This window comes from Falco peregrinus, chromosome 2, assembly GCF_023634155.1.
Source record: "Falco peregrinus isolate bFalPer1 chromosome 2, bFalPer1.pri, whole genome shotgun sequence".
Classification (NCBI taxonomy): domain Eukaryota; kingdom Metazoa; phylum Chordata; class Aves; order Falconiformes; family Falconidae; genus Falco; species Falco peregrinus.
In genome coordinates this window covers 92,653,803-92,668,955 of record NC_073722.1, presented here as the reverse complement: position 1 = coordinate 92,668,955, position 15,153 = coordinate 92,653,803, and the positions used below count along the sequence as shown (strand labels likewise).

The 15,153-nt window shown below is 59.9% G+C and overlaps 3 protein-coding genes across 17 annotated transcripts in view; 2 read left to right on the top strand and 1 right to left on the bottom strand.

Moving 5' to 3' along the window:
- The window catches only part of NF2 (NF2, moesin-ezrin-radixin like (MERLIN) tumor suppressor), a 49,517-nt gene extending 41,947 nt beyond the window's left edge, over window positions 1-7,570 (bottom strand). For 8 of the 11 annotated variants that reach the window (XR_008745688.1, XR_008745687.1, XM_055795263.1 and 5 more), the window contains exon 1: window positions 7,377-7,569. Coding sequence is in view for 9 of the 11 variants with exons in the window: in XM_055795263.1 (XP_055651238.1) it covers window positions 7,377-7,490 (114 nt within the window). In the remaining 2 variants the exon portion in view is untranslated. Of the gene's footprint in view, window positions 1-7,376 lie in introns of all 11 variants that reach the window. The other 3 variants (XM_055795266.1, XM_055795265.1, XM_055795261.1) reach the window with 2 other exon arrangements.
- Window positions 7,571-7,904: 334 nt separating this feature from the next.
- On the top strand, window positions 7,905-11,647 carry LOC129783854 (pleckstrin homology domain-containing family A member 4-like). 3 transcript variants are annotated; one of them, XM_055796504.1, is made up of 8 exons: window positions 7,905-8,170; window positions 8,529-8,589; window positions 9,141-9,245; window positions 9,602-9,674; window positions 10,065-10,162; window positions 10,277-10,380; window positions 10,572-10,743; window positions 11,434-11,647. In XM_055796504.1, exons 2-8 carry the CDS (start codon window positions 8,536-8,538, stop codon window positions 11,641-11,643), a joined length of 816 nt encoding a protein of 271 aa, XP_055652479.1. In that variant the 5' UTR covers window positions 7,905-8,170; window positions 8,529-8,535; the 3' UTR covers window positions 11,644-11,647. The 3 variants fall into 3 exon arrangements, with proteins under 3 accessions (XP_055652479.1, XP_055652481.1, XP_055652480.1); XM_055796506.1 differs by having other exon boundaries at window positions 9,124-9,245; XM_055796505.1 differs by lacking the exon at window positions 10,065-10,162 and having other exon boundaries at window positions 9,124-9,245.
- Window positions 11,648-11,884: 237 nt separating this feature from the next.
- Window positions 11,885-15,031, top strand: NIPSNAP1 (nipsnap homolog 1). 3 transcript variants are annotated; one of them, XM_055796503.1, is made up of 10 exons: window positions 11,885-11,989; window positions 12,671-12,798; window positions 12,971-13,016; window positions 13,338-13,432; window positions 13,611-13,681; window positions 13,794-13,934; window positions 14,119-14,150; window positions 14,261-14,355; window positions 14,460-14,543; window positions 14,636-15,031. In XM_055796503.1, the coding sequence occupies exons 1-10, from the start codon at window positions 11,934-11,936 to the stop codon at window positions 14,698-14,700; spliced, it is 813 nt and encodes a 270-aa protein (XP_055652478.1). In that variant the 5' UTR covers window positions 11,885-11,933; the 3' UTR covers window positions 14,701-15,031. The 3 variants fall into 3 exon arrangements, with proteins under 3 accessions (XP_055652478.1, XP_055652477.1, XP_013151250.3); XM_055796502.1 differs by having other exon boundaries at window positions 11,931-11,989; window positions 12,581-12,798; XM_013295796.3 differs by lacking the exon at window positions 11,885-11,989 and having other exon boundaries at window positions 12,372-12,798.
- The last annotated feature ends 122 nt before the right edge of the window (window positions 15,032-15,153 follow it).

The following is a 15,153-nucleotide window of genomic DNA, read 5'->3' as shown; positions in this document are numbered from 1 at the left end:
ACCTCAGCAGATCATTTTATTAAGCGTTAGTTCTGTGCTAGAGATGAAAAGAGAGCACAGAGTCCCTGTTGTGGTGACAGTCTGAAAGACCACGAAGAAAAGGGGACCAAGCCCCAGGAAGATGTGCTCAGCTTCCATCGTGTGATGTTATTTCCATTTAGAAGCAAGGTTTAACAAGAGGATGTGACACCTCTTCAGTGGAACAGGGAGGAAGATGGCAGAAGGGAGGGGGCAGGGGCTGAGCAGAGCACCCTTCCACTAACCACCTGGGAAACAATAAATGGGTGGGCTGTATCTGTTCCCCATCCCACCAGGAGATGCCCAAACAAACGAGCCACAACAGTTTACGCCTGAAATGGAGATAACTTTTGAGACTGCAGACCACATTTATTTCTCTTTCTGAACTTGAATGATATTAGGATTGCCACAGACAACAATTTATTTGGATTTAAAGCCCATTTGCAGCAAATGGGGAATCAAATACGCAATATGCTTCCATTTTTTAAAAAAAAAAATCAAGTGATGTCAAATACTTTCAATTGCCACTTACTGAGCCACAAGACAGGGCTGTAAAAGTTATTTTTATTTACTAATGCTACACGACAACTCGATAATGAGCTTTTAATTAAAACCTATTCTGTTAACCACCGAGGAGGCCAAAAATGCACCCAGGCGTAAGGACACAGATGGTGCAGCCAAGCACATTTCGTGACGTCTGCCCAAGACAGAGACGGAGTGGGGTACACGGCAGAACAAGCTGCTGCGGCTCCGGCCAGCCGGCACTGAGGCAAGTGGGAGAGGCGGAGGGGACAACAACCGATGATGACGTCCCAAAGCCTCACCTAGCCCCACAAGTTGGGTTTGCACAATTTAAGAGTTACAGAGTCAAGCAGCAGCTCAACACAGGGGAAGAAGGTCCAAGAGGTTGAGAGAAGGATCTTGATCCTGCAGGGACCCCCCCCAGCCTTTGGGTGCCAAGGATGCATAGGAATATAACATCAGACAGAGCTGTCTCTGACAGCAGCCTGCACCCTCACCGCCGCGAGAAGGGCCCCACAGGGCAGCAATCACCGCGTGGGAGCCAACTGTGGACTGACACAGGGTATTTCAGCACAAGCCTGACCTGCTCTGACGATCTTTTGCCTGCTGATGCACTCTGAAAACAGACAGCTTACCGCAGGGAAAGCCACGCTAGGCTTTAAGAAGCCAGTGTTGTCAGCCTTAGGAGAGAGGGTTAGCCTTGCAAGTTTACCTCTGAATGAAGCAAGGCTAAACCATGTATACTATCAAACGCCTCTCTTCCAGTCTTAAGGGCTGTTTGATTTTCTAACAGAGTGCTGCCTCCCAGCTTCAAGTAGATTGTTTCCAGGGCTGCTTCCCTGTTCAAGTATTTTTAATTTCAAAAACCACCTACTTGAAAGACACTGTAGCAAAAAAAAAAAAAAAAAAAAGAGGAAGAAAGAAGAGATATTAAACAGCATCAAAACCAGAGTCTGTACACCAAAAGAGCAAGACTTTCTGTCCCAAATGCCTTCACTCCTTCCCCTTTGCATCAACACACCGCCTCTGAATTAACCACAAAGACTGACGATTGACAGCAGTTCTGAACCATCTTTGGAGGGAACGAGATAACTCGGAGTTTCACAATCAGCTCAGAAGAGGCTGCAGTGGGACACAGGGGATCCAGAGAGCATTTCAGATGCAGGATGAGGCAGAGAGAAGCCAAAGACGACCTGTCTTCATAGCAAGTCTCATGTGACTTGTGCACAGCTTAAGGGAATGCAGAACTGAACCACACCAAGCAAGACATCTCTAAAAAATTAATTCCCAAATGACACTGTTGTGAATCAACAGAATTTCTGACCTTTTTTGGCATAAACCCCTCCAAGCCACGAAGTGAGAAAATAGCCCTTACCTGCAGCTCATATTTAAAGAGGGGTCAGCAGCAACCAAACAGCACAAACTCCTGAGCACTCGCAGAGAGCCAACACAGGATTGGGGCAGATGGGTGTGCTGAGGAACCAGAACATTGACTTGACAGCTGGTATCCCAACAATTTACTGAAGATCATTTTGTAGCTGAGGGGGATTATTTCTCTCAAGCTTTTTAAAAATAGCTGTTACTGCCCACAGATCCGTCTTTTCCAGTTAACTTCCTGCCTGTTTGCAGAAGCTTAGCAGCAGTGAGAGAGGTCACTGCCCCTACTAGCATCACTGAGCTGCTGCTAGATATTTAACCAGGGATGGAAGGATTTTTATAAAACCCCTTCCAAGGATCCTGCAACACAGAAGGAAGCTGAGGGCGCTCTACTTCCTGGCTTCCTTCTCTTGCCTGTTTTATTTTGGTGCAGTGACTAGAGAGAGCTCAAAACTCGACCTCAATTTACTGTGCCAGCTCTTACTCAAAAACTTACTTGGTTCCAGATTTTCACCACCAAATCTTTGCTTGCTCCTGTTTCAGAGGATAAGCTTTTGCAGCTCAGCTACGTAACTCCCTAGGTTTGTTAACAAAGAGACCAATCCTTGGCCACACACTGCTGAAATTTGGTCTTGCCTACTTACAAGCGAACAGAAAAGCTTTACAACTAACCTCGTCCAACTGGCGCTTCACCGAATGGGGCACTGGGCTAAAAAGATCCCTTCCAACCAAGGTTATCCTCTGGACAAAGAGGAACGGATTAAGCACTGAAGCAGTGACAGCGTGCACGTTTGGACCAGCAAATACATCAGTCCAAACCTGCCACTTCTTGCTGCTTGAACACTTAAGCTGTTTCTCTAGGTTGGCTGTAAAGCTTTTCCATTCATTTTTAACCTACGACCCACAGAAGCCGCTGGATAGCTAGCTGCATCCTTGGTGAAGTAATGATCCCTGCAGGAGTTTCAGGCCCAAGATCACAGGCGCGATTAAAAGGCTAAAGATAAAACACACACTTCAGAAAAGGTGCTGTGGCTCCAGAGGTGAAAAGCCACTAACCTGACTGACCACTGCAAGAGGAAGAAACGGGCAAAGACATGCACAAAACCAAAAGAAAGATTGATGGGTTTCTCCTATCAACCAGGGAACTTGGTTCTTGGAGGAAAAAAACTGCACATCAGTCCACGTGAGACCAACCTGACACCAGCCACGTTACACCACCACCGTCCTACTGGAGGGACAGGATGAACGATGCCTTGGAAGACAAAGACTCAAAAATACCACAGATTTTTATGATGTATGCCAGAGATAATGGATAACCAACTACCTCATCTAGAGAGGCACCACCAAAACCACATTACCTTGCCATGTCGACTACTTTAATTTGGTTCAGGGCCACTGTCAGCAAGCTGCACCACCAGGGTGGCAACAGCAGAGGAAACCATCAGGCCCAGCAGGCTCCTGGCACTGCACTCTGAACTGACATCAAGCCATTTGTACCACACCCTGGCAAGCTCTGCTCTACACTATGCCACTTAAAATAGCTTCCCAAATCTGTACTCGGGCAGTGCACTGCCTATCGCGGTGTTAATCGCAGGAGAACATCAACATTAAATGTCTTTCAGCAAGATTTCTCTTCTGCTGCTCTTCAAGCACAGAAAGCTGAGGGACCGCAGGAGCTATTTGAGGGTGATCTCAGAAAGGTGAGGCAGCTAGGGATTGGTTTAACATGGGGATTTTAAGAGCTATGCAAATGTCTATCCTTCCTCAAGATGCTATCAATTAATTAGGTAGCAGGCTCAAACAGCTGCGATGGAAGTAACATAAAGGAAGACACTCAATTTGTGCCTTCAAGATTTCCCCAAACAAATTATAAGTCTTTAAAGTGAAACCCCAACCGTGATTATTAAGTTTCATCACCAGGTTAGAAAGATTAAAATTTCATTTCTATGAATTATTTTAGATTTAGACTCGATTTAGAGACATCATTTGCAGAGTAAACAGATGCAAAGTGGGTTTAATCTCTTAAAATACACAGCTGGGAATTTCCACAGGGCAGACTGAAAAACTAACACAGAAAAATAAGATGTCCCCCTCACAGCTACGGCGGTGTTGGTGGGGTCAAAAGAAGAGGGACTGCTGGGACCAGAGCCAGGGCTCTACAGCTTGCACTGAGCGACATTCAGTCCAGCCCCAAGAGCCAGCCATCAAGCCACAGCAGGTTACGGATTCAGATCTCTTAGCTGCTCCACACACTCTCCCCAAGGGCTGGGGCAGACCTTGCTAGCCCCAGCTGCCCACCACGCTGCCCAGCCAGGCACTGCCAGGTCTTACATCCCATGGCCTCCACTATTTCCAGCTGTCTGGCCACCCTCGAGGTCTCAGGCCTCCGCTGCCACTGCCTCCAGGTGAGGACAGCACCTCTGTCCTGCGCAGCAGGGCTGGGAAGTCTAACTCATGACAACACAGATCACACCTCAAGAGCTCTGCAACAAAGTTTGGAGAAAAAAGATCAGTTATGTTAATCCCACACAGAAAAACTCATTGCTGAAGTGTGTTTACCAGCAATAGGATCAAAACCTGCCCGGGAAGCCACCAGTTAGGCTATGCTGAAGACCAGCACACACAGTATCAGCCTTCCCAGAACAGCCTCACACCCCTCAGACCACTCACTGGCTGGGCATCTGGCTCCTGGAGAAGGAAAAGCAGGGTGAAAGAAACACAGCAACGCTCAGAGCAAGGCTGGGAGCACACACCTAGGGCACAGAGATGAGCAGTGGCTATTTGCAATGGGGTGGAGGGAGGACAGAGACTTCTGGAAGTGGATGAGACCAAGGGCATGACAAGATGGCAGGGCAGGATGACAGAAATCAGCCCGCTCTGCCTGGACCGCAGCCTCTCCTTCGCAGGGACCCGCAGTGCCAGCACGCAGAGGATGCAGGAGGGAGCAGCAATTTCCCGCTGTCCCTCCCAACTCTGAATACCCAGCTCCCAGGGCTCAAGCAAAACAGTGCTCCCCGGACAACTGCCGAGCGGGCAGGGCTCCTGGGCAAGGCCATTTGGACTGGCAACCCGAGGTCAAGGCGTCAGCATGAATTAGGCAGCAAAATGCTCCTGCACTCCTTCCTCTGCCTGCTCAGCTGCTGTTTTCCATGGGGTTTCAAGCCCAAGGCAGGGAGCAGGCTCCAGCACACCAGGTACACACCAAAACCCAACCAGAGCTACAACCCTAGGACTGCTGGACTCACAGAGGAACTGATGAACCTGCAGCTCATTCCCTTGGTGGAGCCAGGAGGTGCCCACGGCTGGAGAGCAGCAATGGCAGAGAGGGAGGGGATGAGCACAGGCAAGAGAAGCCAAGAGGCAGCAGCAGTCCCCCCTGCCCAGCTCCGAGTGAGTGGCATGCCCCCAGGAGCAGGCTACTGATGAGATCTCCAACAAACCATCGGCTACCCATCCCTGTCAGCACCAGGTACCATTTACAGACTGCAAAAACACATCTCAGGAGCCTCCCCCAAACAGCACAACAGCAAGACTCCCAACTGCACCTCCTTCCACTAACCCTCTGGTGCGTGTTTGTGCAGCAGGGGTTTCCCCCTCCCCAGCCTCCTGCTCCGGTCAGCAGTCCTTCCCATCCAAAGAAACCCATCACATCAACGCCCACACAGATACTCCAGCAAACACAGTGCTGCTCACTCCTCTCTCATCTCAACCCTCCACAGCCCGAGCCCAGCAAAGCTTCGGGCAGGGGCCAGATCCCTCTAGAGAGCATGGTCCTCCCCAGACCATCGACCCTCCCACTCCTTTGACTTTCAGGCAAAGTGGCCAAGGCCACAAGCTCTGCTCCTGGCTCCAGGTCTCGCCATGGGCTGCCACAGCAAGGACAGAGACAAACCCTTCCCTGGGCCACCTTCCCATCCCCTCCGTCACATCAGCCCCATCGACTCGAGGCCACAGGGTGTGTCTGATCCATCTGCAACGTCAGGAGCTGGGCTTGGTGCATTTCTGCAGAATCAGCAGCCAAGGAGTTTTCCCCAGAGCCATACAACTACAAGACAAAGACAGGGGCAGAGACACGGCCAGGGAGCTGGACTGCTTGAATAAAACTCACACCTCAACATGGACTGCCCTGTGCTCACGGGCACCAAGCATGGTGTGAAACAGCCCCATCACTCACAAGCATCCAACTATTTCCCTCCCCTCCACCTGAGCACTCTGTGCTGAAGGATGCCTGAACTCTCCCATGCATCAGCTCAGACGAGATACAGGAGACCCGAGCAGGACCATACACATTGCTCAGGAACTCCTTCCTGCACTTTCAGAAAGGCTGGAGAAGTCTATCTGCAGCAACAAGCTTTTTTGGCAGGAACCTCCCCGAAAAGTCATCTCCAGAGGCACAAGTTGCACAGTCAAATCCCACCCAAAAGCACTGCCTCACTGCTGCACAAATCCCCTAATCCCAACGTGAAGCAACAAATGGCTGCAACATTAAAAAAAAGAATTATTTACTTTTCATCATACGTTATTACTGGCAGCCTCAGAAAAACATGCAAGAACAGTGCCAGGATGCTTAAACTCTCCTAGCAGCATCACAGTGGGAAGCTCACACGACTACTATCTCAAATAAATCCTTATTCCCTGGAAAAGGCAGAAAGTTCTTCAGAGCGGACAACAATTGTCAAAAGCAAGAAAATTTATGACAACAAACACCCCTCGGCTTACAGGAACTGGGATTCCATCAAGATAAGCATCAGACTAATGAAATATAAACTATTAAATAAGAAGGTTAAACTGGGTAGAAACGGATTTCGGTGTTTGCATGCCTGAGCCCTCTGGATTGGCTGCAAAGACACCGACAACAAACGAGACCCTGGGGCCTGACAGCAACTGCCCAGGGGAGGTTTAAGGGCCACCAAGGGCCAAAAAAAAGGGAAAAAGCAGTCACACCCACAGCGGGCAGCTGGACACAACGCCCCCAGACTCCTCTTCATCCTCGGGACTGAGCTAATAACTCACGCAAACGTGAAAAATGTATTTGTGTGTGTTTGCTGAGCGCTTTGAGCCGGACCCTGGTGGGCTCAGGCCTGGCCACCTGGGCCACCGCCGGCCTCCTCACGGTAGCCACCGTGCAGCGGGCGCCTGCGGCTGCCTGAAGGCTGAATTGTAATGAGAATGAAGGCGAGTTACAAACAAGACACCAGAACCGCGCACACCCCTCTGTCCCGGCCGGCAGCCCCAGGGGGTCGCTCCCCCACCGCGTAGGGCCCACCCACCGCCCGGCCGGCCCCCACCCGCGCCCCCCGCCGCCGGGCCCCGGCCCCACCGCCAGGCCGGCCTCAGGCCGGCTGCCGGGCCAGGGGCAACCCCCGGGCGGGCGGGACAGACCGCGGAGGCGGGCGGGGGTGCGGCCCACCCCCCCGGGAGCCCCGGCCCAGCCCCGCCGCCGCCGCCCCGGCCGTCACCTCGCAGCTGAACTCCATCTCGGCGTCCATGGTGGCGATGCGCACCGTGAAGGTCTTGGGTTGCTTCCTCTTCAGCGAGCTGAAGCTCATGCGGGACGCGATGGCCCCGGCCATGGCGGGGTAGGCGGCTCAGCGCGGCGGTAGCGCCATGGCGGCGGGGAGGGCCCGGGCCCCGCCGCTCCGGGCCGCGCCGAGCTGCGCCCGCCCCCGGCGCCCCGCCATTGGTCCCGCACTGGCCTGCTCCCGCCCCCGCCAGGCGGGTTGCGCGGCGCGACAGCCAACGGGGAGGGCTGTAAAGGAGGAGAGGGAGCGGAAGCGGCTGTGATTGGGGAAAGTTGATGCCGCTCAAGGGAAGGGGGCGGTGCGAGAAGGGAACACCTCCCAGGGCGGGGGGATGAAGGAGAGGCGTGGGCCGGGCGGTGGCGCCACCTGGTGGCGGGCGGAGCGGGAAGCAACCTGCGCCGTGACGTGCTACGAGGAGCCAGGCCCGTGCGTGGGAGCGGCGGGGCGGGGCGGGCGGGCACTAGGACCGGGGCAGCGGCCGAACGACCCGGGACTCCCCACGCTGCCGGCATCGGGCGGGACCGGGACAGCACCAGGATAACAGGGCGGGACCGGGACAGCACCGGGATAACGGGACTGGGACAGGACTGAGATAACGGGATAGAAATAACCGGGCAGGGGTGGGACAGCACCAGGATAACGGGATCGGCACCGACACAACCGGGAAAGTCTGGGACGGAACCGGGATACGGGACCGGGACCGGGGGGTCAGGACCAGCACCGGGATAACGGTATGGGACTGGGATCGGAACCGGGACCTAGACTGGGCAGTGGGATGGGACTGGGAGCCGAACTGGCGGAGATAACGGAACTGGGACCAGGGGATGGGACCGGCACGGGGCTGATGGGATGGAGACTGGGGCCAGCGCCGGCGCGGGGGGGACGGCACTGGGATCAGCACAGAGTAATGGGCCGGGAACTGGGACCAGCTCGAGGTTCCTGGGCCGGCAACTGGGACCAGCTCGGGGCAATGGGCGGAGCCGGGCCCACCCCACCCCGGCCCGCGGCCCGGCGCCCCCGCAGCGGGAAGAACGGGGCCTCTGTTCCGCGGGGACAATAGGGACATTGACGGTGCCCTCGCCCCCGCAGGACCCCCATGGCAGAGGGAAGCGAGCCCCCCCGCCGGGCCCCCGCCGGCCCGGGCACCCAGGTGGGCGGGGGAGGGGGGCACGGGGGGGCTTGGGGGGGTGTGGGGAGCTGGGAAGGGACGTGGGGGACCCAAGGGTGACCCGGGGTGCTGGGGGGGGTCATGGGGGGGGAGGGCAGGGGGTACCCAAGGGAGCTCGGATCCAAGGGTGACCTGGGGTGCTGGGGGGGGTCATGGGGAGGTATGGGGGGGGGGGGGGGCAGGGGGTACCCAAGGGACCGAGGGGGCTGGGGGGGGTCATGGCGAGCTGGAGGGTTATGGGGCACCTCAGGGGGCTCAGGGTGGCTGAGGGCCCATGGGAGGGCAGCGGGGACTGTGGGGAACCCAAGGGAGCTCAGGGGGCTGGGGGGGGGACGGGACATGGGGGGCCCAAGGGAGCCCGGTGATCCATGGGGACCTATGGGGCACAAGGTGGGGGGGCATAGTGCCCCAGGGGATCCCTGGGGAGTTGGGGGGGGTCACAGTGGGGTGCACAGGTGGATTGGCATAAGGGGGCTGGTAGGGGCCTGGGAGAGCCGCTCGGAGCCCCCGCTCCAGGTGACTCCCCCACCCAGCCCTGCCGGCCAGTACCGCGGGTCCACACCTTCGGGAAGGGGGGGCAGGCGCTGCGCAGAGACCCCTGCGCCCCCCCTGCCATGCGCGGCTGGCTGTACAAACAGGTGGGGGGCAGAGGAGGTCGGGGGTGGGGAGTATGAGGGGGCTCCAAGGTGGGAGGGTATGGGATTGGGGAGGTCTGGGGTGGGGGCTGCTGGGGTGGGTCATGAGGTTTGAGGGACTGGAGAGGGTTGGGGTTCTGGAGGGGGTATGGGTGTTGGGGTGGGAAGAGTTCTTTGGGGGTATTATAGGTTTTGAGGGATCAAAGGGGGTGCTGGGGGCATGGGGGTGGCAGGGGATGCTGGGGTGGCAGGGGTGGTGGTGGTTGCTGGGGTGGCTATGAGGTTTGGGGGGCTCTGGGGGGGGGTTGGAGTTTGGGGGGTTGATGGGCTGGGAGGGCTCAGCCGCTGTTGCCCCACAGGACAGCTCGGGGCTGCGGCTCTGGAAGCGCCGCTGGTTTGTGCTGGTCGATCTCTGCCTGTACTACTACCGGGGTGAGGGGGGGCCAGGGGGGCGGGCAGGACACCCTGGGGGCTTGGGGACCTAGGGCATTGGGGGTCCCTGGGGGGGGCTCCCAGATCAAAGGTCCCTGGGGTGGTTGGAGGCCCCTGGGGGGGTCAGGGAACCTGGGGGGATCAGGGGTGGGGTCCCTGAGGGGAGTGGGGGGCCCTGGGGGGGTCAAGGAACCTGGGGGATTGGGGGTCCCTGGGGGATTGAAGGGGTCCCTGGTAGGGATCTGAGGTCTGGGGAGCCCCAGGAGGTTTGGGGACAGCCAGTGGGACTCAGAGAAGTTCCCTGCGTCCCCCCAGTGGTGCTGGGGTTCTTGGGGTGCCAATGGGGTCCCTGGGGGTGTTCTCACCCCCTGCCACCCCTCTGGCCCCCAGATAGCAGCGAGCAGCAAGTGCGGGGCGGCCTCCCCCTGCCCGGCTATGAGATCCGCATACTGCCTGCTGCCCCCCGCGCCCCCCGGTTCCTCTTCACGGTCAGCCTCCACCCCCTGGGTCACTGGATCCGGGGGTGTCCTGGGTGCGGGGACAGGGCCCAGGAGGCTCTGGGCCTCCTGGGCCCCCTCCAGCATGAACCCCCCCATCCCCAGGCCGAGCACCCCGGGATGCGGACGTACTGCCTGGGGGCTGAGACCCCCGAGGAGCTGAATGCCTGGGTCTGCGCCTTGCGTCGGGGTGCATCACCCCTGCCCCGGTGAGGGGGCATGGGGGGTCACAGGGAGCCTGGGTAGCAGGGGGTTTGGGAGGGTCCCAGGAGGCAGGAGGAGGCTGGGGGCTTTGAGGGGGTCAGGGAGGGTTGGGGGGGTCAAAGGCTTTGGGGGGGGGGGGGGGGGCTGGGGGGCAGTTAACCCTTTAACCCCTGTTGTTTTCTTGCCCTCCCCCCAGCTCCCCCTGCGCTCCCTCCCTCCAGATGCCCCAGGAACCACAGAGTGGGGGTCCCCCATTGTCCCCTCGCCCCTGTGGCTGGTGTCCCCCATGGCCCCCAGCTGAGGAGGTGGTGGGCCCACCCATGCCCCCTACTCGCCACCCCCTAGTCCCTCCACTGCACCCCAGCAAGGTGAGTGTAGGTGGGGGGCACTCAGGGGTGACCCCTTTGTTTCACCCTCCCCTCCATAGTGACCCCCAAACCAGCCTCCTGCCCCCTATCCCATAGCATCTGGGGACTGGGGGGGATGTTGGAGTAGGGACCTCTGACCCCCAGCCTAACCCCAGGTGTCCCCCAAGCTGCTCTGACACTCCTTGCCCTGGGGTTCCACAGGTGCTGGGTAGCCCCACAGGTGCCGGTGGGTGCCACAGTGGCCCCAGAGCAGCAGCTGGGGGGGCGGTCTGGCCAGGGTAGTACCTCCGTACCCCAAGGACCACCATAGGGGGATCCTGGGGTCCCAGTACCCCCACAGCAGAGTACCGGGGGTGCCCCAAAGACCCAGGGCTGGGCAGGGCACTGCACTCCAGGGGACCCTAATACCTTCCCCTGGGGGGGCCTACCCCCTGCAGGGACCACAGTTCCCAGCCCCTCCAGTGACCTCCCCAGCACTAGGAACAAGGGAGCCATGGGGTGCCCTGACCCACAGCCAGCACTGCAGCCCCCCCAGGACAGAGTGGGGGGATATGGGGGGGTAGGTACCGGGGCAATTGTGGGGCAGGTCTGTGCAGTGGGAGGGGGTTATGGGGCAGGCTGGGGGCGGCAGGGTATAGGGGGAGCCGTGGGACAGACAGGAGCAGCGGGTGCCCTGTACCCTCACCGCAGGTGTCCCCACGCCCGGAGGAGGCCCCGGCACGGGGGGAGCCCCGCCCTATGCTGACCCCGCCTCCCCTGGGGAGGAGTCTGCGGGAGCTCCGCCCCCCCTGGAGCAGCGACCATCCAGCAGCTGCCCCCTCTGGCCGGCGGGGGGCCAGATGCCGTGGAGCAAGTCATGGCGGCCAATCAGGCACTGGCTTTTCCACCTGGCTTTTCTGATTGGCTGCTGGCACTCGAGGACTCGGATGGGGCTCTGCCCTTCCCGGGCACCGCCTCCCCGCCGGCAGCCAATGAGACCTCGCCCTGCCCGAGGGCGGGAATGAGTGGGCACGGCTCGGAGCGAGAAGGTGTGGCCGGCCGTGGGGCGCCTCGGCCAATCAGAATCACCCTTCTCCAGGCCAGCTTCTGAGGGAAGGGAGGGGAGCTACGCCCCTGTGGGGCGTGGCCTGGTGGAGGGCGGGGTTTCTGTAACCCCGCCCCCTCTGAGCCCCGCCCCGCTGCGGGGGAAGATGGCGGCGGCGGTGCGGCGGTTGCTGGGGTGCGGCGGCGCCCCCGGTGGAGCGCGGTGAGTGGGGCCGGCCCGGGTCCCCCTTCCGAGGCTTCGGGTCCCCTCAGCGGGCCGGGGGCTGCTGCCGGCGGGCGGCTCCCGGGCCCTGGCGCGGTGCCGGCCCCGCTGTTAATGCCTCACCGGGCAGCGCCCTGCTGGGCAAAGGGTCCGGCCGGCAGCAGCCCCCGCGGCGGGGAGGACTCCGCCCGCGCCCCGCTGCCCTGGGGGCGCCCGGCCCTCTGGAGGGCACTGGGCAGGCTGTGCCCTGCCATGGGGCAGCGGGTCTGCCCCACCGCGGCGGGGGTCCTGGCCAGAGCTCCTGCGGCTGAGGGGGCTCCCGGGAGAGTGCTCCCCTGCCCCCCCCGGGCCAGCCTGAGGCCCCCAGAGCCTGGGATGGGGAGAGCTGCCACCTTCGATGTTCTACATATTCCCTATAAAAGTGGGCCGGGTGCCCCACCCCCACCCCACCCCCTTCTGGGATGAATGGAGCGAAGCCCTCCAGGATGGACGGTGCTCCCCAGCAGCTGGAGGATGCAGGCACCTCTTGCCTGAAGACCCTGGAGGAAAGGACCAGCACTGTGGCCTTCAGCTGCTGTTTTTGCCCCCCAGTCTGTCATTCCCAGGCCAGAGATGCTGGGGTTTCCTCCAGCATGGGTGTTCTGGCAGGCGCCCCCCCGGCGCTGACCCGCTGTCTCACAGGCAGTACTCGAGGGACGCCGAGGGCAGCTGGTTCCGCTCCCTCTTTGTGCACAAGGTGGATCCCCGCAAGGATGCCCATTCCAACCTCCTCTCCAAGAAGGAGACCAGCAACCTCTACAAGATCCAGTGTGAGTGGCCCCGCTGGGAGGATGGAGCTGGGGGTCAGAGCAGGTGGGGTGCACCCTGCTCTACTGGCCCCTCCTCACCCATGGGGACTTCCCCCTTGAGCTGCTCTGCCTTGGGCCACCCTCCCAGGGCCTCGGCTTCTGCCCTGGCAGACCCTCTCTCCTCTCCCTGCAGTTCACAACGTGAAGCCAGAGTGCCTGGATGCCTACAACAGCCTGACGTGAGCCCTGCTGCTGTTGGGGTGCTGCCTGGCATCCCAGCCAGCTGTTGGAGTGCCACTCTGGAGCGAGGGGGTTGGGAGGGTGGGCTTGTGTGGAGCTCCTCAGGATGCTGGGTGGGTCTGTGCCTCTGCTCCTTGCCTCAGTTTTTCTCTCTGTGAAATGGGTGCACCCCCCAGGGATGCTCCCTGTCCTGTTAGGGCAGACTGCTCCATGCTCAGACTCCTTGTACTGGCCTGGGAGGGCAAATGGGGGTATCTGGAGTGGTTTGGGGTAGCTGCTGCTGCCCCCCCCCCCCAGCTTCTCCCCCTTTGGCCCCCCAGAGAGGAGGTGCTGCCCAAGCTCCACTCAGATGCTGACTACCCCTGTGACCTGGTGGGCAACTGGAACACGTGGTACGGCGAGCAGGACCAGGCAGGTGCGGGCAGGCAGGCGGTGGCTCCTGGTAGCTCTGCTGCCCGAGGGGCTGTGAGCAAAGTCGAAGACCTCGGCTTGTGCCAGGGGCCGGCTGTCATGCAGGGGGAGAGGGATGTGAGCTGCTGGGTGGGCTTTTGGGGTGCTACCCCCATCTCCCCAGCACCACGCTCTCCTTCCAGTGCACCTCTGGCGCTTCTCAGGCGGGTACCCGGCCCTGATGGATTGCATGAACAAGCTCAAACAAAATAAGGTACCACCAGGATCATGGCGAGGCGCCTGAGCTCTGCCCCTCTCCTCTGCCTGACACCCCCCGGCCTGGGTTGTTGCCCCTACCCGAAACCCCCAGCTGGGGCTGTCCCCAGGAGTACCTGGACTTCCGCAAGGAGAGGAGCCGGATGCTGCTGTCCCGCAGGAATCAGCTGCTTCTGGAGTTCAGCTTCTGGAATGAGCCCCTGCCCCGCCAGGGACCCAACATCTATGAGCTGAGGACCTACAAGCTCAAGGTGAGCAGCTGCAGGGGACCAGCCCACACCGTGGGGCAGCATTTGGGTTGATATACCCCTGGGATGGGGGTCCTGCCTTGTGTTTTGGGGGCCAGCTGCCCAAATTCCTTCCTCCTTGGTGAGGAGAGCCCAAGAGCAGGGATCTGGCTGCTCACACTGGGGTTTTTTTGTCTTCTGTTTCCAGCCAGGGACCATGATTGAATGGGGCAACAACTGGTAAGTGACTGTTTTCCCAGCACAGAGGGAATCAAGGGGGGAAAAGGTCCCCGAGGAGTGGGGGCCCTGGGCAACTCCCTCCCAACCATGTTTCTCCCGCTGCGTGCCAGGGCTCGGGCCATTAAGTACCGACAGGAGAACCAGGAGGCGGTTGGTGGGTTCTTCTCCCAGATTGGGGAGCTGTATGTGGTGCACCATCTCTGGGGTAAGCGGGCTCCTCCCTGCCACCCTTGTCACCCCCTGGGCTGCCCCCACCATGGGCTCTGGGGGGGGGCGGCCCTGAGTGCCAGCTCTGTCCCCTCCCCACAGCGTACAAGGACCTGCAGTCCCGGGAGGAAACAAGGAACGCGGCCTGGAGGAAGAGGGGCTGGGATGAGAACGTGTACTACACGGGTGAGCAGGCCCCCCCTGCCCACACTGGGGACCCCCCTTGCTCACAGTGGGGACCCCCCTGCCCTTACCCCTCTCTTGCTCTGTTTTTCTAGTCCCACTGATCCGGACCATGGAGTCGCGGATAATGATTCCCCTGAAGATCTCGCCCCTGCAGTGAGCGGGGGGATCTGCGCCAGGGTGTCTGCCTGCACCCAGGGGGGCTCGCTGCCTGCCTGCGGCCCTGCTCTGCTGGGGGTCTCTGCTCCCCAACAGCTCCTGGCTCTCCTTCTCCCCCCTCACCTCATTTTGGTGTGCCCTGTGGGGTGGGGAGGGTCCACGGGTGGGGAGGGGAAGGGCGGGAGGCCCCCACCCTGCAGCAGGTCCCCAGGTGTGGCTGGGGACAGCACTGCAGCGGGGCTGGGCAGGCTGCAGAGGTTGGGGGGTGTCTTAATTATTCCTGACGGGCCCAGTGAGTGCCTTTCCTGCCAATTAAATATTTAATATGCCAACACCTGGCCTCTCTGGGGGGTGTCTGGGGGCACTCAGGCCCCCCAGTGTGGGGAGCAGACCTGCCCCCAAACCTGGCCTCACCCAGGGAGATACCCTGCCCCATGCCATGGGTGTGCCCAGC

Coding starts and splice junctions, on each gene's coding strand:
- LOC129783854 (XM_055796504.1), top strand. CDS start 8,536: ATGGCAGAGGGAAGCGAGCCCCCCCGCCGGGCCCCCGCCGGCCCGGGC. Junction 9,675..10,064: donor CTGCCTGTACTACTACCGGG/GTGAGGGGGGGC, acceptor TCTGGCCCCCAG/ATAGCAGCGAGCAGCAAGTG. Junction 10,744..11,433: donor CTCCACTGCACCCCAGCAAG/GTGAGTGTAGGT, acceptor CCCTCACCGCAG/GTGTCCCCACGCCCGGAGGA.
- NIPSNAP1 (XM_013295796.3), top strand. CDS start 12,387: ATGTTCTACATATTCCCTATAAAAGTGGGCCGGGTGCCCCACCCCCAC. Junction 13,682..13,793: donor ACAAGCTCAAACAAAATAAG/GTACCACCAGGA, acceptor GGCTGTCCCCAG/GAGTACCTGGACTTCCGCAA. Junction 14,356..14,459: donor TGTGGTGCACCATCTCTGGG/GTAAGCGGGCTC, acceptor CCCTCCCCACAG/CGTACAAGGACCTGCAGTCC.